Source organism: Xiphias gladius, chromosome 24 (assembly GCF_016859285.1).
Source record: "Xiphias gladius isolate SHS-SW01 ecotype Sanya breed wild chromosome 24, ASM1685928v1, whole genome shotgun sequence".
In the NCBI taxonomy this organism is placed as follows: Eukaryota; Metazoa; Chordata; class Actinopteri; order Istiophoriformes; family Xiphiidae; genus Xiphias; species Xiphias gladius.
Window position 1 is genome coordinate 6226574 of NC_053423.1, and position 21720 is coordinate 6248293.

General features: G+C 40.8%; 3 protein-coding genes across 4 annotated transcripts; all 3 read right to left on the reverse strand.

Annotated features, from left to right (window-relative positions):
* Window positions 1-4016: 4016 nt before the first annotated feature.
* On the reverse strand, window positions 4017-12960 carry LOC120786923 (transmembrane protein 54-like). 2 transcript variants are annotated; one of them, XM_040122712.1, is made up of 6 exons: window positions 12809-12960; window positions 11194-11390; window positions 10406-10465; window positions 8058-8249; window positions 4795-4941; window positions 4017-4657 (listed from the first exon to the last, which is right to left on the reverse strand). In XM_040122712.1, the coding sequence occupies exons 1-6, from the start codon at window positions 12819-12821 to the stop codon at window positions 4295-4297; spliced, it is 972 nt and encodes a 323-aa protein (XP_039978646.1). In that variant the 5' UTR covers window positions 12822-12960; the 3' UTR covers window positions 4017-4294. The 2 variants fall into 2 exon arrangements, with proteins under 2 accessions (XP_039978646.1, XP_039978647.1); XM_040122713.1 differs by lacking the exon at window positions 12809-12960 and adding an exon at window positions 12632-12741.
* Window positions 12961-15254: 2294 nt separating this feature from the next.
* On the reverse strand, window positions 15255-17753 carry LOC120786176 (gap junction beta-3 protein-like). Its single transcript, XM_040121397.1, has 2 exons — window positions 17328-17753; window positions 15255-16836 (listed from the first exon to the last, which is right to left on the reverse strand). The coding sequence occupies exon 2, from the start codon at window positions 16743-16745 to the stop codon at window positions 16014-16016; it is 732 nt and encodes a 243-aa protein (XP_039977331.1). The 5' UTR covers window positions 16746-16836; window positions 17328-17753; the 3' UTR covers window positions 15255-16013.
* Window positions 17754-18564: 811 nt separating this feature from the next.
* On the reverse strand, window positions 18565-20770 carry LOC120786175 (gap junction beta-4 protein-like). Its single transcript, XM_040121396.1, has 2 exons — window positions 19464-20770; window positions 18565-19316 (listed from the first exon to the last, which is right to left on the reverse strand). Exons 1-2 carry the CDS (start codon window positions 19997-19999, stop codon window positions 19022-19024), a joined length of 831 nt encoding a protein of 276 aa, XP_039977330.1. The 5' UTR covers window positions 20000-20770; the 3' UTR covers window positions 18565-19021.
* Window positions 20771-21720: the final 950 nt, after the last annotated feature.

Sequence of the window (21720 nt, forward strand, 5' to 3'; positions counted from 1 at the left end):
TCTCATATAATCATATTTTTTGTTGTTTTGTGCAAGGATGGAGGAGGAATTTTAAAGAGGAAAAGGAAAGTCATCACTATCATTTTACTTTAATTTTTATATTTGGGAAAAAAGAAGGGACATGCATACGTTTAATGATCAGCCGACTGATGCGTCCGCTAACGTTCCCGAATATATCTCTCTCTCTCTGGAACATTGGATTTCTAGGGAGCTTTTGACAAGGTTTTTTGCAGGGTGGGGATTGCTCAGCTTCTCCTCCAACACACATGTATATCATGTATATACTGTACGTCTATGAATATCATAAGATGAAGTCCATTTGTCTTCATGTATGGTGCACACTCTCTGGCATTGAAAGGCAGTATTATGTAGCGTAGCTTCCTGGTATGATCTGAATGGGTGGTGGGGGGGTGGAGGTGGGTGGGGGACGGGGGTTGGGGGGAATTTTTGGGATTTTTCTGCTATATGATGTTTCGCTGAGAAAAAGAAGGCCTAAGATCCCATTACGTTTTTATTGAAATTTCCTGGCATTTTGTTGATTTTTAAACTTTAAATGTGTTTTGGTTTTCATTTGTACATATTGTTTTCCTCCTTCATGTTCTTTATTTATTCATTTTTATTCTTATTATTGTGCTTTTACTTTGATATGTTGTTTAAGATGACCATATTGCAGTTTACAGTGACAGAGAGAGAGAGACAATGTGAGTTCAGATTGTTCTCTTTGGGATTTGTGGCTTTGTTAAAGTGGAAGAATATGAAATTCTGCTGAAATAAGGAGTTCCCATACTGCATTTGATCAATGACACCAGTAGCACATATCGTTTGAGCCGCCATGTGTTTATAAAGTATGGCTGTGCATTTGGTCTGAATGTGTGTGTGCATGTGAATATACACTGTATGCTTGAGGCTAACTTTTACAGTGTTACCATGTTGTGTTGTTTCTTAATTTGTAAGTATTTTAAAGTTCTTTATCAATGAGCAGTAAACTTAAGGTAGTCGTGACCTGTGACTATACTGCATGATCCTACGAACCAGATGACGACAAAATCCACTAAAAACAGTTAACGCACAGCGGTATCTTTTCGTAGCTCTGCAGGCTCCTCAGCACCGTACCAGGCAGAAATGACTGAATATTTGTCTTGCTTTGAGACAAACCCTGACCCCACTCTCTTTTCCTCTGACAGACAGGAATTCTCACTAAGGGCTCGTTCATCACTCTCTAGCTGAATGCTTTTATAACCTCCTGGATTAGTCTGCTTACAGAGCAGTTAGATGAAGGGACATTGTTCACGAGACAGGAGCAAGTTCAGATACTGATTTGGATTTGTAGGGTTTTCCAGACTTATATAGTAATCCGACAGAAACCAGTGGCGGTGTTTATATTAGCACGTATAGAAATCCTTCATATTTGGGATACCTATTCTAACATATTTAATTGATATTTGGAGCACAGAGAAAGTGAAACACTTTGAGACATGACGTCACATCAGTCTCTCCGATTGAAATGAAATATAATACTTTACACTATATGATATTACAGTTTTAAAACACTGTCTTGAATGAATAAAACACATTTCAGAATAAAAACCTCCGTCTGAAATACTGCGCATATGTAAACAGAGCCACTGGTTGCAGCGATGCCAGCACCACTCTCCTATATCACACGTTCAAGGCCCCCATTGCCAGATCACTGTTGCCATCTTCTGTTTTGGAGGTTAAACACACACTACAAATTCGGTCTGTGACGTAGCTAACTACTGGGCAGACTGAAAATATTTAAAGTTGAAGTGAAGTTGCATATTTGAGGTAAGCCCTACTTGAAAAATTGCCTTGATGTTATCACTGAAGACACGGTTTGGGGGGAAAAAATACTTTTTCTTGATATGATGCACAACAAACTCAAGGCTGTTAACTGAAGATCCCTCCAAAAGAACGATTGGGTACTTTTATCAAAAAACATATTGTTATACTGGCATATATTTCTTTTCATAGGCTGAAACCAGTACTATGTGTATTTAGCAGTGGTGGAATGTAACAAAGTACATTTTCTCAAGTATTGGACAATAATAGTACATTAAGTATTCAAGTACATTACTTGAATATTTTCATTTATACTACTATATACTTCTAGTCCCTTGCATTTCAGAGCCAAATATTGTACTTTTTACTTTACTGCATTTATCTGACAGCTATATAGTTACTTTTTTTAGATTTAGATTTTACAAACAAAATGTAAGAGTAGTTTTTGAAATATGTGTTGTTATAGATTGAAGCACTCAAAAGTAGTAAAAGTAATTAAGCGGTTGAAATTAGCTCCACTTTAACTAACTACAACTTTAGGGTACTGCTTACATGTTAATTTGTTTAGATTGAATAATGATCCAGTAATGTAATAACATAACACTGACTAGGACCACTCTGCATAATGGGTACTTTTACTTTTGATACTTTAAGTAGATTTTATTGCTGATAATTCTGTACATTTTAATAAAGTAAACAGTTTGAATGCAGGACTTTTACATGTAATGGGGTCATTTTATAGTTTGGTATTGCCTCTATGCTCCATTAAAACCCAGACTAATTCAAATATTTCAGGTGGGTCAGCAGCGCCATAAAGCGGGGACTAGATAGGCCTCAGTTTACACATTGTGGGAAAGGTGAGGAATAAAACCAAAAAAAACTTCATCCCACTTGTATGATTTCTCCGACTGCCGTCCATCCACCACTCATACCAAACTTAAGTGACAAACATCTTATTTTTCAAAATGCCCATAATCAGCCTGAAACGTCGGTCTAATTGGGGATTTATATATTGCGTTGCCCGACATCTTACTACCCCACCGAGTGAATTGTGTGCAACGGTGGCATAGTGAGCTAGCAATCAGAGCCTGAGAGCTGTGCTGGTCCAGCTAAGGTTAACATGTACCAAACATTTGCACAGAAGCTTCCTGACCAGCCACACCTCTGCTTTGGGGATCCTATAGTGTCACTGCCTTCTGCTGGTAGGATAAGGAACAACAATTGCTACCCCATGATATATTACAGTTCAACCCTTTTCTATTCTCACTGCCTCTGATAAACTGGTACCTTGTGTTGGATGAATAGTCCCGCCTCTTTCTTCCTTCCTAAGCTCTCTTTCCTTCCTCCCTATTTTTCTGTTGCATGAAAACCTCACGTGAGGATGTCACGTTTGTTCCGTTGGACCTGAAATCGAAATATACCTAAGTGTTTCAAAGCTTCACGTGTGGACTGCTTCCTCATTTCTGGTCATTTAGGATATGTACGGCATGCATTAAGGAGAAGAGTATTTCATCGTGGACAGGGCTAATGTCTGGTTTCACAACTGAACGTTACTATCATGTCAAGGCAGGCCCTTATTAGCTTACACCTGACAGGATATGGGTGAATGTGTTTTCACGTACCTGTCAGCATGTCTACATGTGTGTCTGAGTGTAACCAGTCAAACCTGTCAGGTCACTTTAGCTGCTGCCATTGCCACATTTTAAAATGAAATGTTTCCGGTTACTGAATTCGCTTACAAAACAAACAGAACAGTTGCATTATTTTGAATAAAAACTTTATTTACTTATGCAATAAATACAAAATCTTGCAGTACAAGTTTCTCATGAAACTAACTTTTCTTGACCTAACTGCAGGAAAAATGGACACACACACTGTACTCTCAATTACTCAGACATGCAAACCAGAGGTTCCATCCTTGGCAAAAACAGGTAAAACACTGAAGGCACTCCCAAACACGTTGTGTATTCCGTGTGGTTTCATTTGTGGGGACATTTCCTCATCTCCTGCCTCCATTGTATTGGTAAACCTGAACATTAAAGTAATAGTTCAACTTAAAGTCTTGAAGACTGAGTCAAGCTAACCATGTCCTAACTCCAGAGAATAAGGGTATTTCCCAAAGTGTCGAACTCTTCTCTGAATTAACTAACTCCTTCTACAAGCAACAACAACAGCTGGCACAGCTCTCACTCACACACACACACACACACACACACACACACACACACACACACACACACACACACACACACACACACACACACACACACACACACACACACACACCTGTGATTCCACGCGCAGTACAAAGATCCTTTCGAGCTTCAGAAATTCTATGCATCAGGTTCGAGGTCAAGTCCACTGTTCTGCTAAATAAAACGTCCTCAGTCCATAGTTGAGAAGTACTGACAGGAAAACAGGGTTGTGAGTATGATGTTTGAAGCTACAGCTACATTACATAGTTCTTAGGGGAGGTTGAGCCTGTCAAATATGGCTAAATCCAGAAGCTGGACCTTTCCAGCGTACCCCTCTCTAGCAGTGGGTATTGCTCCGGTGCCCTTTGCTGACTGCCAGCACTTGTTTCTGGCCTCTCTCTGCCTGACCTTTCCCTGTACGGCTGGCGAAGAGGCCGCCTCTCCGAGGGAGGAAGACTCTGGTGCTGACGGGGAGGATGCTGTGGAGGAGGAGGAGGAGGAAGAAGTCGGTGCTGCTGTCTTGGAGGTGCACTGCTCCGTCTTGGAGGTTCTTGAGAGCTTCTTGGAGGTTCAGTATAGCGCGGTAGAGGTTCATTGTAGGTTCTTGGTGGTTCAGTATATCGAGATGGACCAGCTTCCTCCATCGGCCTCACCACATTGATCTACAAAAACACAGAGAAATTATTTTATGACAGTTTTTTAATCCAGTTTTTATATATTGCCCTATTTAAAACTTCTGCAATGTCTAAAGAATTCAATTCTTAAAAACAGCACAATGTGTATTTGAGTCAAGTCTCACCGATCTGCCATAGTCTCTGGGTGTCTTCCTATTAGGGCAGCAAGGAAGACCCAGGAATGACACGCAGACAGCAAAGCACTGGGCAGAAAACACCATCTGGATGACACAAGTCACGATCAGAGGCACCCAAAGGATCAGAGTGGTACTCTGGGAAGGGATGGAGGAGTGGAGTTAGTGGCAACCACCAGCCGGACCATACAGAGAACAATTTGAGGCAAGAGTGCTCAGCAGCTAAACATAAATGGAGGTACAGTGTGGGTTATGACGGATACAAAACCATATTTTTATCAGATGGCTGTGGAGCACCGCAAACAACAAAGCAGCAGTGTTTGCTGTTTGGGAATTCCAGTTTGCACAAAGAGAGTCAGCACTGTGAATAAAATATGCAGAGCAGAATGTTTCTAAGTAAAAGTGTACAGAGGGAATTTAAAGAAAAGAAGCTGTCTTTTGTTAGGCATGCTGAATTGCAGACTACCAAGAGAATGGAAGTTTATAGTTTGAAGTTTGGAACTTTCTTTGGGATTCAAGATGAAATATGCAGGAAGCACACAAAAATAAACCTTGCATAGCCATCATTACTGCCTCTAAGCAACTATCAGAACCAGAAGCCTAAGACACACTTTCCAATGATGTAACACCAAAATGAACAGTTTGGGTGTAAATTTTACTATTTGCCTTTATTTTCTCTTCCAAATAGGTACAACTAACCTGGGGGTTTGTTAAAAAACCTGTCTGATAGTGACTGATCAGCATGGGCTGCTTGTGTTTTCTACAAGTTTCCGTTGGTGGAGACTGTTGATAGTGACGACAATATTGAGCAGGTGGTAGAAAGGCTCAGCTGCAAGCAGCCCATGCTAAAACACTCACAGTGTTTGGTATCACTGTCGCTGTCATAGCTCCTATGTGTACTTACACAGAGGCACGGCTTTAATTTCACTCGATCAACAAGTTGCACAAATTGTCCAGGACAGCAAACAAACCTCCAGTGAGCCAAAAGGTGCTTGTAGTAACTATAAATACATAAAGCATTTATCATAACACTTTACTTTAAGTCCCCCTATTTAGCATTTATAAGCAGTGTACATGTATTTAATAGATGGTTTACAACACACTCTAATGTAGTTGTAAGCAGGTATAAAGACATTTTTAGTGTGTATTAATGTAGAGTATTTATCAAGTCCCCTACGAAAGACAATAAAGTGTTTCCTACTTATCTGTGTGTTTGACAGTCCGGCTAGACAACCCTCAGCTCTGCGTGATCACTGCTTTCCGTGACACTGTTTCTGTAAACAGGCATGACAGAAGTCAAGCCTTCCCACTCTCGTTCTGTCACAAAATCAAATGAAAGAATGTAAAAACACTGCTGCTGTGGGGACTATATGACTGTCTGCTGCTGCGTTTGTGCTTTTACTGGGTGAAATCCGGCACGGAACGATAACTCTAAACCTACGCTGTATGTATATATGGCAGGGCTGCAATTAACCTCTAGTGTCAAGTATAAACCCCGCTTAAGACAAAGGTCACCTAACTGACAAATTGTGGACTACAAGCCGTGCTAAAATGCCAAAGTGGTGCTGATGTGTGGATGCAGCTGTGAGGCTGAGCCGGCCTGACAGTCCATCTGTAGCACACTGGAGCAGGACAGAGCCTGAAGTGGACCAACAGGGTCAGGTCAGCATATCTGTCACCAGCTTATGGGCTGCAGAGTGTGACTGACTGAGTGACAGAAAAGACAGGCACACAGTGTCTCACTCTCTCCTACTCTCAGACCCAGGGCCGGCTCATCGAATAGGCAACATAGGCATTTGTCTAGGGCGCTGAATGTCGGGGGAGGCACTAACATAATTGTATTATTCATGGTTACAGTAACAACATTATCAAAAACGGCCTTTTAATTCCCATATTAAACATACTGCGCCCCCTGAACTGCCAGTCACAGGTTGACAACATGATGGAATGAACACTGCTGCTCCTCACAGTTTTTCATCTGCCTTGCACTGCACTTGTACAGTGCGCACCGACAGCGGGGGATGATGGGAACCATTTGATGCGCAATTGTGCATCACTCCACCAAGTCTGTGACGTAACACTGACTGACTGACGGCAAATGCTAGAGTGGATCATCCGGAGGGACTTTTCAATTATTATGAGCTCAAATTATTTCACAGGAGAAAGGTCGAAGCCTTCAGGTGCACGAGGATAAAAACAGAAGGAAGAGGAGGAAAGAAAGCCCAATATAGAGGCGTGTCATCTTCTGTTGAATTTAAAATGTGCTTTTTTTGTGTGTAGATGTTTCCTTTGTAGTAGCTAGCTAGCTAAATAGCAATTAAGCTAAAGGTAGATAATAATACTACGGTAGATTGAATGATATGAATCTGAATGGTGGAAGAAGTATTCAGATCCTTTACTTCAGTAATAGTACCAAGACAGCAATGTAAAATTACTCCACTACAAGTAAAACTCCTGTGAGAAAATAAGCATTAGCAGCAAAATGTGGTTAAAATACTAAGGTAAAAGTACTGGTTTGGTCCCTCTGACTAATATATTACTAGGTTATTATATGATGAATACTGAAGCATCAGTGTGTAAGCAGCATTTTCCTGTTGGAGCTGTTGGAGGGGGAGCTAGTTTGAACTACTTTATATACAGTTTTATACACCGAGTCACCAGATAAATCCAAGGGGTCGTGAGATGATTAATATGAGAGAGAAAAAAGAAAAACCAAAGTTCTGATACACAAATCTGTTTTCAGTTTTTGGACTTTTTCTCTAATCTTTGATTTTTGTTGAGATATTGAATCATTTGATCATTTATTGAAATGAAACCATGTGAGAAGTTTAGAAGGAAAAGTAACGATTTGGTGGAGCTGTTAACAACTCAGACTTCTGAAATGAGACGCCGACTACACGCTAATTTTTGTAAGACGTCAGAAGCTAAAAAGGTTGGAAACCACTGGTTTCATCTTTAACAATATGTTGTATTTTAAAAGCTTTTTATATAATCCATTGTGTGTGGGCACCAACTACTAATCTCACCTAGGGCACCAAAATGGCCAGAGCGGGCCCTGCTCACACCCTATTCACACACAAACACAAAAGCACACACACACAAGGGACACAGCCGCCATGACGCTCAGCAACACCCCTCTGTTCTGTTTCTGCCGCGGTGACAAGAGTCAGCTGATCAAACAGCCAGCTGCAGCAGAAAAAGGTCCCGGTTCAAGCTTTGATCTCAGCGTCTGCAGTGCACACTAATACACTCACATAGATGCGTGTGGGGTCAAACGGACACTCGTTGGTAACGCTGGAGTAGCCACTGGCATCGGGGAAGCGGCAGTGAGTAAGGAGGCTCCGCCCGCCGTGAATGATGGCCCTCACAACAGACACGAAGAGTCCGATGCCTGAAGCTGCCGCCATGGCTGCCGCCGCCAAACTGACTGCGAAAAGTGACCACGTCTGTGGGAGACACACGACTAAAATCATTAGGAAAGAAAAACTCGATGACAGATACGATGAAGCTTTAATGCTCCCAGTTGGGGAACTGGGGCGTCCGCAGCAGCAAATAGATAAAAGCTCAGCAAAGAATAAACAATATTAATACCACCAGAGCAAATACAGCAGATTTAAGGCATTTGTTGCAACATGAAAGTGTAATATTTAAGGATAAGCAATAACATACAGAGGCAAATGGAAAAAAAAGGTAGGAAAACGAATGTTTACTAAAAATCTGAAATATGTTACTGAAGAAATAGTTTTAAAAAATCAATTGACGATCAATTGAATGAAAATGAATGAAAACAGCAATATGACTTAAAAATGTTTCAAATACTTTATAGTCAAGTGTCACACAACTCCACTGATTTGATACATGAAAATCTGTTTACTTGTCATAAGGAGTAGCACTCAGCCTGTGAAAACAGCTGCATGTCTCTTCAGGGAGCTTTTGGTCAACTTTGAAAAAAATAATCCTGATGATATCACCATGTGGAAACCATGTGCAATACAGTCTGCACAGTGTAACCACATTCTTCAGAAAAAAATCCGCCCTGCCAGTTGAAAGGTCACTTAACAGAGGCCCGTGGAATAGTTCCTCACTATCCGAATACTCTAACCAGACCAGGATCACATGTTAATACCAGGTTTAATCGGGGCCTTTAGGTCAGAATTTTTTGCAGCTGCTGCAGCGATTCTGACCGGTTTCACTCTAAATCAGTGGAGTCCCCCTTTTGAACACCATGCAAACGCCATGATAAATCTATCTAGGAAAACATCCACATAGGATCCAAGAATTTATGCTAAATAAAGTCAATGAAGTGCGACAGAAAGCATGCTATATAACCTTTTCTGAAAGAACATTTAAAAAATTGAATTTACTGTGAACTTCTCATTTCCTTAAGGATTTCTGATTCTTGTTGATGTCCTATATGATTAAACAGGGTTTAAAGAATAAGTCTGGCGATATATTTTTCGTATTGTCAACAAATCGCATGAGCTGATATGATTGGTCGATTAATCAATTAGTTGATTTACATACAAATATTCAGCAACTAGTCTGATAATCCATTAATGTTTTCAGGCATTATTCCGATACTGAAAGACCAACTAACATGCTGGTGGTTTTGGTCTTTTATGGGATTTGTTGATAGTAAGAAAAACATGGCACAATGCCAGCCTTACCCAAACTCTCGGTAAAAAGCGTCAGCATTGGAAACCACCGCTCTTGCCTACGCACGATAAGAAATGATAAAATGTTCTGGGAAGAGAAACTCATTCTGTAAAAAGTTCACAGAAGGTGAGACATAGGTACAGAAAGTCTGTAGACTAATTGCTATCAGAAGATTACCGAGTAGTTAAATCAAAACCTGATAAGAACAATGAGAAATAACGCAATCTGTCTGGGAGATTAGAAATTGTAGTGGCCAGCGCATGTGATAAAGACCTATGTTAATGTCAAAAAAAGGGAGTGTTGAGATTACATGTTAAGATAATGAGACGGATGCAGGGGTAACCTGCATCTTGTCAGCTCTGCCCTGCCCAGCACACAGTTGCTCTCACTAACAAAGGAAACTGGGAGTGGTTTATCATGGCAGGTTTGTCCGAGCTTACTCATTCCTGTTCAGATCGCTCCCTCCTTGTTCCCGTCTGAGCAGCCCGGCAGCTGACTGAATAAACAGAGAGGAAAAGCTGCGCTGCACGACCGGAGGGAGAGAGGACAAACAAAACAAAAAAAAAACCCAAAAAACAAAACAGACTCCTCCAGCTCTGCAGGGCTGGATTCAGACACCTGGAGCAACACGCAGGAGCTCAGAGGGCTTTTCTTTATGTCCTCCCGACCAGACAAAGAGAGAGAAAAGCCGGGATTTAAGTGTGAAAAAGAGAGAGAGTGCAAGTGTATGTGCAGTGCATTTAGAAAGATGAAAACTAGTGCCATGAGAATGCTGATCTGGCAAAGTAGAGAGGGATCAGTTAAAAGTGGAAGAGAGAAAGTTAAAACATCAGAACATACTGTACATAGTTGCCTGTGTGTATTTTTTATCTTTTTGTCATCACTTCCTGAGAACTTTCAAATGAAAAAAGGAACAATTTGTAGGAAAAACACAAGTGATACTAACCAGGCCTCTACTCCTCTTGTTTTTAGACAGGACAATAGCCAGAACGCCAACAGCAATTCCCTGCAGAGCCAAGACAGTTATTGTTCCAATCACATCATATATTTCTCACCCAGTCTCAAGACACTCAAGTTAGCAACGCAGGCAAAGTCTGTCATTACGAGCATTTCAAATGTGTGTTTAAGTGCCTTTCTGTGTGTTCTGAAAGTTGTTTTTGTCAGGCCCGACAAAATCATCACTCAAGAGCCCTTTAACTTTACATTCAATTCAGATTGTCAATTTGATTAATCAGTTTGAAATAAGGTACAATCACCTATATTTTAAATTGCTACATACATAAAAAGAGGGGTTTTCAAGATTATTTATATATAATATTACAAGTAACCCTAATGACTAGAAGGATCCAGTGATTTGTTTGACAGATTCTAAACCATTTGCAGGATTGAACATTGTCCTACGTGATTTTTAAGGGACTACATGGAGCTATTTTAACACACACACACACACACACACACTTTTATGTACTGTATGTAACTTTTACAAAATGTATTTTCATACAGCTAAAGAGAAGCTTCCGTGGCATTAAGCCGAAAGATAATTTGCTGTAATATGGATTGTTTTTTAAAAAAATCAAGAACGTTTCTACAGCACTTAATGATCAATTCTAGGAACATTTTCAGTCTTTTCTCTTATCTAATGGAAAGAATGTGTTCTTGCTTCTCTGAAACTCCCTTTTGATATAGCAGAAATGCTATAAGATCAGTACAAGGCCCAGATCTTTAGACACTCACCACCAGGCCAGAGGTGAGAGCCACTACGTTAGAGATGGCGTACTCCATGGCCCGGGCCTGCTTGTGGAGGTTGATGTGTCTGAGCACCACACCATGCACCAGTGCCCCCAACAGGAAGTTAATGTGACCAATGAGAACCATGCTCAGACCCATCTTCATCAGGGCCTTGGGTTCCTCCAGGCTTGAACAACACCCTCCTGGAGAGTGGAGGGAAGAGAAGAAACAAGTTAATGCTCCAGGCAGTGAAACATCAAGAACCTCAATAGAGGGCAGAGAGTGTTGCAGTGATTTCAGATAGCGTTTCATCATCCACGTTGTCCATGTGGTGTTGGTCAGAGACACACAAGAGCCCGGTCAAAATCTCCACAGAGATGTCACCTGCATTAATGATTAGCTGCTAAGCACATAACTACAGTGCAGGCTGCGCACACTGGAACTGTCCCAAACATGTGTATAGAGTTGACCGAAGAATAAGAAAAAAAAACCAACTACATTTTACATAAATACAATTGGAGTCAAGAGGATAAATACGCTAAATCGATAACTGTTGCCTCTAAAAGTAACTGAAATAAAATGGTAACAAATATTTAAGCAACATTTTCAGTTTCTATAAAAGTATGAGCATAGGGGGATAATTATGTAAAATGTACTTTTTTTCATTTCTTTTTTTTTTTATATACACTGACCACATGGATAGCAACATTCAGATAAGACTGATATTGTGCTGGTCCATGACAGCTAAAATATCAAATTTAAACTAAATCCCAATTTTTACAAAACCCTGAAACCTAGCAAAGAAAATGCTACGTGGAGAGTAACAAACTGAAGAAAACTTGTGCCTGGGCTTAACTGTAATCAACCCCTGTCACAACAAGTGCATGTAACGCTGCGTATCTACATTTGAACAGTTTGTTAAATGTGGTCATTGGTTACTTGATCTGGTCGTTTGAACTCAGTTCATGCACATAATGCTACACAGGATTAACTTTCCTTACATCATGAAAATCATGAAAACTAGAAGTAAGTGGCGTTTTGGAATGAAAGTCTTTATATTTGTGTGTGAGTGTGACACAGGTAGGACACATTTTAACCTGGCCACTGCCCCGGTTGTCACACTGCTCTGCATTCTTTGAGACGAGCCCGCATGTAAAAGGGGACAATTTGCATTTCACATTAGCATTAACGCTGCTCAGCCTCTGATACTCTACCCGTGTGGGCGCTAAACAGATCCGCCACAGCCACAGGACAAATTAGTAGTAAAATATCAGGACCCAAAAAAAAACATTATTCAACACCACCACCACCACTTTGATACAAGTGTTGTTCAAACTTTTTCACGCTGCAAGGAAACCATGTGACCCCTTTAAAACGACCCTGGCCAAAATAGTTAAAAAAAAAAAATATTAGTATGATAACGCAATTTCAAAGCTGTCCTCACAGGATACCCGGGTTCATCGCCCCCAGAGTGGTGCGCCAAGCCACCACCGCACCTGTTCAAACAGTCCGAAACTTTGAAACAAACACTGTCTGCAAACACACAGACACAGACACACACACACACACACACACACATCCATCCATCCATTCCAGTGAACCTCCCGGGCGTATTTATTACCTGCGCCGGCCATCTCTGTCCGGTCGCCACTCGTTTAAATCGATGGAGTCTTCCGTCTTGACTTCATCGGCGTATCGCCTCCTCTCCACACAGCATGACGCCCCCCCCCCCCCAGTCAGTCAGCAGGACGCACAGATAACGACGCTTCTGCTCAAACATTTCAAAATAAAATCTCACCTGGTCTCGGAGCCTGTCGCGGTGCGGTTACAATGTCAGTTTAGCAGAGTTTGATGACTTCGCCAACTACTACTCGTGTCGTTTAGTTTTTGTTTTTTTTCTTAAATGAACGTTGGATAAGCTGCACGAACTGAGCAAAAGCAGAATTGCGCTTATTTAAACAACTGAATAAAAAATACCAAAATAAATGACATGTTTAAGAAATAATTGTGCGGAGTAAATCAATACTATAAAAAATAGGAAATTTCCGTTACATAGACTCCAGCAGACAATTCCTCTTTACAGGGTGGGGCGTGTTGTGCCTTTATTTTGAAACCACCGTTACTAATTGCAAGTTGCCTGTTGAATTTTGGGCAACTTTGACGCAGACGAGCGCAGGTGCGCGTTTGGTGGCCAGCTTGTGTTTATTGTGGCAGAAAAAAAAAAGTCTGGAAATTAGTATGTGCTGCGCTACAGTCAACCGAGGTTATTCACACATGGGTTTTTTTTTTTTAGCATTTAAAGGTTGTTTTTGCTGCATGTGGCGCGTTAAGGACATTGATCATTTATGCTAGTTCCGGTGTGAACACCTGGATCCAAGCCTGGGAGAAAAAATGACAGTCTGTGCCGATCATACAATTTAGAATATTAAGATCATGTTATTGAAATGTTATGTTAGTAAAAAAAAAAAAAAAAAGTTTATATGATTTAAGAGGTACTTTTAAAATCCTAATGTGCGCGAACCTTACTATAAAGTTATTCATGAGTAGCACAGAAGCTATGGGTCATGAACATTGTAGGAATTCAAACTCGACCTTTAGTCTAACATATAATGCGCAATCATAAAATAACTCAGTTACGTGAAAGGGACCATTGCCTTGCTTTGTGAAAGCTACACCACCTTCCCGTGATAATGTAGTATGCCGTCAATGCCACCAGGTGGAGAAACAGCGCCATTAAAGGAGGAGAGAGCAGATCTTTCCCATGAACGTGCATTTTCTGTGATTCAATCCAAGGTTAAAAAAAGCCTTTATTCTCAGGGCTTTGACCATCTTTCTCACGGAATTAAAAAAAAAACAACCTATAATGTCAGTTTTGGTCATAGTTATGCTGACAACGGCCACAAATCTATGAGCATCCTCTTTTAATTTAATGATCAATCAGTCCATCATGTATCATTCAACTCTCTTCTGGTACAGAAATATTTGTTACACATGTGGAAAATAACTAATAACATTAATGAGCATAGAATGTTGGTGTCAAAATAGATACTTTTATATAGAAAAAGGCATAGAAAATTAAAATTCCCTTAAGGGATAGGTTCATCATTTCCACATCCCAAAACAATACACACATTCCCTTATGTACAATGCAAGAGTTACTGGTTGCTAGAATTATTCCTCCTGTCCATGACGGCCATTAACAGATTATTTCCTAAAGTGAAGACATGTGGGACAAATCCACAATCCCTGTTCTGTGCAAAATGCATTCTGCATTTCATCTGAGGCTTCAGCAGTCTGAGTTAGACAAAGCAAGTGGATGTCCTCCATCTCTTACATTTGAATCACATTAGGAGGGATCTCTACACGGCCAGTATGGGCAGGAGGAACAAATACTGCGACAAACAACTCTTTCAATGTACATAAAGGCATTGGACTATTGTGTTAAGTCAAAGTTGAAAAAGGTGAACTTTAATAATGGAGAAAAAAAAAAAAACGTCTGAAATTAGTATGTGCTGCGCTACAGTCAATCGAGGTTATTCACACATGGGTTTTTTTTTTTTTTAGCATTTAAAGGTTGTTTTTGCTGCATGTGGCGCGTTAAGGACATTAATCATTTATGCTAGTTCCGGTGTGAACACCTGGATCAAAGCCTGGGAGAAAAAATGACAGTCTGTGCCGATCATACAATTTAGAATATTAAGATCATGTTATTGAAATGTTATGTTAGTACAAAAAAAAAAAAAAAAAAGTTTATATGATTTAAGAGGTACTTTTAAAATCCTAATGTGCGCGAACCTTACTATAAAGTTATTCATGAGTAGCACAGAAGCTATGGGTCATGAACATTGTAGGAATTCAAACTCGACCTTTAGTCTAACATATAATGCGCAATCAGTTACGTGAAAGGGACCATTGCCTTGCTTTGTGAAAGCTACACCACCTTCCCGTGATAATGTAGTATGCCGTCAATGCCACCAGGTGGAGAAACAGCGCCATTAAAGGAGGAGAAAGCAGATCTTTCCCATGAACGTGCATTTTCTGTGATTCAATCCAAGGTTAAAAAAAGCCTTTATTCTCAGGGCTTTGACCATCTTTCTCACGGAATTAAAAAAAAAAAACAACCTATAATGTCAGTTTTGGTCATAGTTATGCTGACAACGGCCACAAATCTATGAGCATCCTCTTTTAATTTAATGATCACTCAGTCCATCATGTATCATTCAACTCTCTTCTGGTACAGAAATATTTGTTACACATGTGGAAAATAACTAATAACATTAATGAGCATAGAATGTTGGTGTCAAAATAGATACTTTTATATAGAAAAAGGCATAGAAAATTAAAATTCCCTTAAGGGATAGGTTCATCATTTCCACATCCCAAAACAATACACACATTCCCTTATGTACAATGCAAGAGTTACTGGTTGCTAGAATTATTCCTCCTGTCCATGACGGCCATTAACAGATTATTTCCTAAAGTGAAGACATGTGGGACAAATCCACAATCCCTGTTCTGTGCAAAAATGCATTCTGCATTTCATCTGAGGCTTCAGCAGTCTGAGTTAGACAAAGCAAGTGGATGTCCTCCATCTCTTACATTTGAATCACATTAGGGAGGGATCTCTACACGGCCAGTATGGGCAGGAGGAACAAATACTGCGACAAACAACTCTTTCAATGTACATAAAGGCATTGGACTATTGTGTTAAGTCAAAGTTGAAAAAAGGTGAACTTTAATAATGGAGAAAAAAAAAAAAGATCACCCTATAGTTAATCAAACAGAATCATAAGAAGGCATCTTGATTCTCTACACGTGGTCTCCAGCTAGGATGTCAGAGAGGACTTGCAGCCACCACAGTTCATGCCAGGATGGATCCTCCTAGATGAAGTGTGGGTGCTCCCTTGATGTTTGAGATTCACCACCCGGGACGCAATAAGATAGAAAATCTCACAGACGTTGAGCACCACACACACGACAGAAGCCCCCACCATGAAGTAGGTGAAAACGGTCTTCTCGGTGGGCCGGGCAATGTAGCAGTCCACCAAATTGGGACAGGGACTGATATCACACTGGACCTTCCTGGGCAGCTTGAAGCTGTCATAGATGTAGTGGAGGAAGTAGAGGAACAGGATTTCGAAGGTGGTTTTGATAAACAGGCTTATCAGATAAGTCCACCAGAGGCCGCCATGCTTTTGGCCCGTGTTGTCATACAGCCGTGAGTTCTCACCGTGCTTGGCTTGGTACTTGCGTTCCCGCTCCTCTCGGTAGGCCACGTGTAACACCACCATGAATGAAGGGCAGGTGACGAAGATGAGCTGGAGGGCCCACAGGCGAATGTGGGAGATGGGGAAGAAGTAATCATAGCACAAGTTGGTGCAACCCGGTTGGCGGGTGTTGCAATCAAATTGTCCCTGGTCGTCGCTCCAGACACGCTCGGCAGCCACCACGAAGACCATCACCCGGAAGACGAAGACCACTGATAGCCAGATGCGTCCGAAGGCAGTGGAGTACTTGTTGACTCCACTAAGAAGACCCTGGAGAAACTTCCAATCCATGAGTTCAGCTTTGATTCACTTCTTTTGAGCTGTGACTCTTTGGAGGTCTGTCTTTAAATGTTGCAGGAGGGAAACTTTATAAACTGTGGAGCTACAACACAATAAAGAGACAAAGTCTAAGTTAGTGAAATAATACGAAAAATATACAAATAAGCTTTGATTTAGCATAATATTCTGTTATCTGTTACAAATATTTCACTGTACATTTTTCATAGATATTCTCTTTTCTGATAAGACTTTCCACTGATACTCTGAAACCTCAAAAATCTGTCCTACTACTCACCAGTTATATGTTCTCACTTACTTACAAAGTTTAGTATTTTGAAGAGAGATGCCTTCAATAATTGATAAAACACTTTCACAGTGATCAGGAATGTTTGGTTTCAGCCTCGTACCCCATTAGGAAAGTTTAGGCTGAGGTCTGAATGTAGAGTTCTTTTATTGCCTTTCACAGTGCCTCCGACTAGCGTAATCACGTCCTTCTCTTAAATCTCACGTTCTTTGCTGTACAGAAAGTCTTAAAATTGCATGACTGACCTAAAATGTTCATTCCCAAAACCTGGCAAAATTTTCTTAGCTTACCTTAAGAATTTTTTCCACTCAGTCCATCATGTCCCGTCTTGGAAATAGACGTACAATGGGAATAGATTCTACAGCTAGCTTTGGGCAACTGCTCTCCTACAGTGGGTCTCCAATATTGACGCAGTTAGAGGATCAACTCTTGGCCATAATCTGGAGGTGTGGCCTACTTTTGGCATCCACCCTGAGTTTCCCCTTAAAACTCCAGCTACTGATGACAAACTTTTTAAGCTTCTTGTCAGCATCAACTTTTTCTTAGAACTGACACTCAGCTAAGCCAAGAGCTCCAGGAACAACTCATGTGAAACTCGCATTTAACTACGGCAGTTGAAGAGTAAAAATAAATTTCACCTAAATGCCAAAATAGACATCAGCGGTTTGACTGCACAGGGAATTTCTTAACAGTGTGACTTTGTGCAAAATAATAAAGGTGGTATGGTATAATACATAACAAGTAGCCCTTATCAGACCTTATTTAGGTGTTTTTGTCTACTCTGGTCACCACGTTTCGTGACAGGTGACTTCATATCCGTACCATTAGGCAACTGAGATGTGGAGATATGCCCCTTTTTTGCCTTTGATTAATCAGTATTAAACAAGGCCACCACCTAACATTTGTTTGAGCAGGCACGCTGGGACTTTTAAGATACACCTGAGATAGGGAGAGCAAATCTCGCAAAATCAGATACAACAAGCCTTTGCTTGTTCTTTTTCTCAGGTAACATTGTACAGCAGTCACGGCCTTATTGGTACACACAATTTTATGATACTGTCCCTTACAAATCTACTCTTGGTCTGTTATTTGGCTCTAGAAGAACTGCGGGATGTGTGTAATCAAGGTGGTCTGAAACTTACTGTAGGAGTGGTGATTTTATCAACTTTTGTCAATAATGCTACTCCCATCACTAACCACATCAGTCATTTTGTAACCAAGTCATTTTGTTACGTCACTTCGCTTTTTTCATTTCTGATTACTTTTGAAAAGGTTTTACTCCAGACTCTGAATCTCTGATAGTTCAATTAACTCAATACTTCTGCACCCATCTTATCTACCTTGCATATTGTCTCGAAATGACGGATGTTTCTACTGAAAACACATTGGACAAAGTGTCTTTCAAAAGATTACCCGGATGATACACAGGTCATCAATTTAATATCTAGGATTTCCTAAACTTTTTTATACAGGCATAAAAAAAAGGGCAACAGCAAATTTCACAGAATGTTCATTTATTTTTGAAAATATAATTGGCATCTGTTCTTATTTGTGGGGTAAGTACATGGTATGTGTAAATGCTCTTGCATAGATATTTTCCTCTGTTCCAGTTAATGTTAATGTACACACTGCAAGTCCAGCACATTTATTTTGTGGCCATGACATTCTAGAAACAGATAACAAAATAATGGGATATCATCGTATAAAATGACAAAATAAATCACCTCTACTATATAAATCAGTAATTTCTGATCACGAGGTCTAAAAAAGTAATACATATATGTTCAGCTCAATAGTATTAAAGGACAAAAACATTACATATGTTTGATGAAAGATTGTTTAAAAAATGATATGACCTTTGTAAACAACAATTCTTTAAACATGGTCATTTTCTGCCTTTAATTCCGGCCAACAGCACAAAATTTACAATTTTACAAATCTAAGATTTATACTTTATTCTCTTAATTCAAACTCATGATGTCTCTCAGGAGACTGCTATGCTGTATGCTGGGGCTGAACTCTCTTTGGCCACGTCTGTGTTGCCCATGTCGACCATCTTTGCCTTCTCCATGACAAGCTCTTTGTACGTTGAGTTTTCCTTCCCATTCAGAGGAGTTTTGGTCATCATGAAGGAGTTTTCTCTCACAGAGCGAGGTCCTCTTCTGCAACACTCCCAGAACCTCTTCCCGCACAGGTAGAAGATCTCGCAGAGAGTGAGGAAAATGCACACAAAACTGGTCACCACCATGAAGATGGTGAATATTTTCTTCTCTGTGGGCCTGGGGAACACATGGTGAAAGATGAGAGATAGTATAGCACCAAAATTTATAGATTCTTTTAAAGTAATTAGCTTTTTTAGTAGAGGCCAAGTTCAGCCATTGGGATTCCAGGATCTTTATCATTTAGAACTTCAGAGGTGCCCTTACCTGGCAATGTAGCAGTCCACCACGTTTGGACATGGCTCTTCAGTGCATTTGACCAATGGAGGGAAGAAGGTGGCTTCATAGATGTAGAACAGCAGGAAGACAAACACGGAATCCACTGCTATCTTGAACAGCAGGCTGAAGAAGTAGGTCCACCAGAGACCCCCTCGTTTCTTCCCTGTGTTATCATAAAGAGGGGTGCAGTCTTCTCCATACTTCAGCCGGTGCTTGCGCTCCCGGTCTTCTCTGTAGGCCACATGGAGAGTCACAAGAAGGGACGGGCAGGTGACAAAGATCAGCTGGAGAGCCCAGAGTCGGGTGTAGGAGATTGGGAAGTAGTGGTCGTAGCAGACATTCTGGCAACCGGGCTGGCGGGTGTTGCAGTCAAAGTCCTTCTGCTCATCGCCCCATACCTTCTCACAAGCCACCAGGAAAACCAAAAGCCTGAAAATGAAAACGATAGCAAGCCAGATGCGACCGAAAGCCGTTGAATACTTGTTCACTCCGCTAAGGAGGCCCTCGAGGAAGGCCCAGTTCATGGTGGTGTCTTAGATATTAGGCTGGACCCCCACGAAGAAAAAAAACCCCTCAGAAATCCCTCAGATTTTGGCACACACTCTGCCAGTGCTTGGGCTCAAACTGAACTAAGCATGTCAGACACAAAGGCTCTTTAATATAGTACTTAGTATTAGTGCTGCCTTCCTGGCACAGGTTGAACGGGAGGGAGGAATATTAAGCAAAGCAAACATAGACTCATTCTTTAGCTACAGTCACTAGTGGAACAAGTAATAGCAAACACCTTGACTAACAGGTAGGAGAGATATAGAGAGAGGCAAAGAGATTGCTAGACAGTAATTCACACAGGAGCTCAGTGCTGTTCAGGGTACTACAAGTTAAATGTAAGATATTTAAAGATATAATTTGACATTTTGGTAAATACCCCCATTTCTTAATGAGGATTAGTTGAGAAGAGAGTGGTCCTAACCAAAGATTAAAAAATCGGACTTCCTGCAGGCTTTAGAGGTGCTTCTAGGCGGATTTTTTTTTTTCTTTGGACAGAGCCAGGCGACTTTTCCCCTGGTGTTTCCAGTTTTTATTCTAAGCAAAGCTAGCAGCCTCCTTGCATGGTAGCTTGCTGCCATTAGCGTGTGAGTATCTCCGTGAATGGGGGAATTCTACAGTACAGTCAACAACATGTACCTTTACCATGTCATCGATAAAAGCCCCAAGTAACACAGCCGCTCTTCCAGCTTGTTGCCGGCTGTGACCAATATTCTCCAATCAGAAAACAGAATTTCCATATAGGGCAAAGGGGATCAATATTGTAATACCTTCAGCTTCCATTTTGCACCCTCAAAGTGCTGGTTCTCAGTGCTGAAATTCTTTGTCATCGTCCAGCACTGAGGAGGGAGTCCTGGACGACGTCTAGTAAGAGAATATATACAGCCCCCACCAGCCAGAATCCAGTATTCCTTTGGGTTTGGACAATAGATTGTATAACATGGTTTGGAAATTGTCTTAAGTTGTCTGTATGAAGCTGGACAATCAAATCAAAGTATATTATATTACTCAGCAATGGATATTCACTCTCTCCAGTGAACAGGCTGTCTGTGATGGACAGAAATATGAGGACGCAACTAAGGCATCCATGTCAACAGCCTCGGAGAGGGGGAGGCCCAAGGTATCCTCCAGGTCCCTGAAAGCCAAATGTGAGAAATGTTGCCAAGCTTTGAGGATTGAGAAAACATCTGACATGATTCTATCCAAACAGTGGAGAACTACCACATCACTTCCAACAGAAACACAAATCTGCAAACACAGGTGAGTTCTGCAGGTTGAATCCACCTGTTAGAAAGAGGCTGAATGCACATCCCATTGTAGACTTCAGCGTCTCAGGGGGACACACCAAATTCAGTAAATTTTAACTTTAAGGGCTGGTCTTCTTGGGTATCTACTATTATATCATCTAGCTTCATGTCAGAATTTAGCTGGGGCCTAAATCGCTTTAAGGAATCCAAAGCTACAAACAGCTGCATCATCATCATCATCATCAATAGTATAATTATTCACTCATTTTGATAATTGGTGTTACTTCCTATTTTTGCAACTTCTTCAATAAATGCGTGCAAATGAGACAGGCACCTAGTATCTGCATACAGACCATACAATATAAGGTATGGGCATTATATACAGTCTGTGGCATAGAGTGTATATGATCAGACAGACCCACTTATGTGTTGGGTGGTGCTGCGTCAAGGCA

Excerpts from the sequence above, each read along its gene's own strand:
- LOC120786923 (XM_040122712.1), bottom strand. Across the intron at positions 10,466-11,193 it reads CTCTCACCTCTGGCCTGGTG|GGAATTGCTGTTGGCGTTCT; the intron begins GTGAGTGTCTAA and ends TTGGCTCTGCAG. Across the intron at positions 8,250-10,405 it reads ACAAGAGGAGTAGAGGCCTG|ACGTGGTCACTTTTCGCAGT; the intron begins GTTAGTATCACT and ends TGTCTCCCACAG.
- LOC120786175 (XM_040121396.1), bottom strand. The coding sequence starts at position 19,999 with ATGAACTGGGCCTTCCTCGAGGGCCTCCTTAGCGGAGTGAACAAGTAT. Across the intron at positions 19,317-19,463 it reads GTGGACTGCTACATTGCCAG|GCCCACAGAGAAGAAAATAT; the intron begins GTAAGGGCACCT and ends TGTGTTCCCCAG.
- LOC120786176 (XM_040121397.1), bottom strand. The coding sequence starts at position 16,745 with ATGGATTGGAAGTTTCTCCAGGGTCTTCTTAGTGGAGTCAACAAGTAC.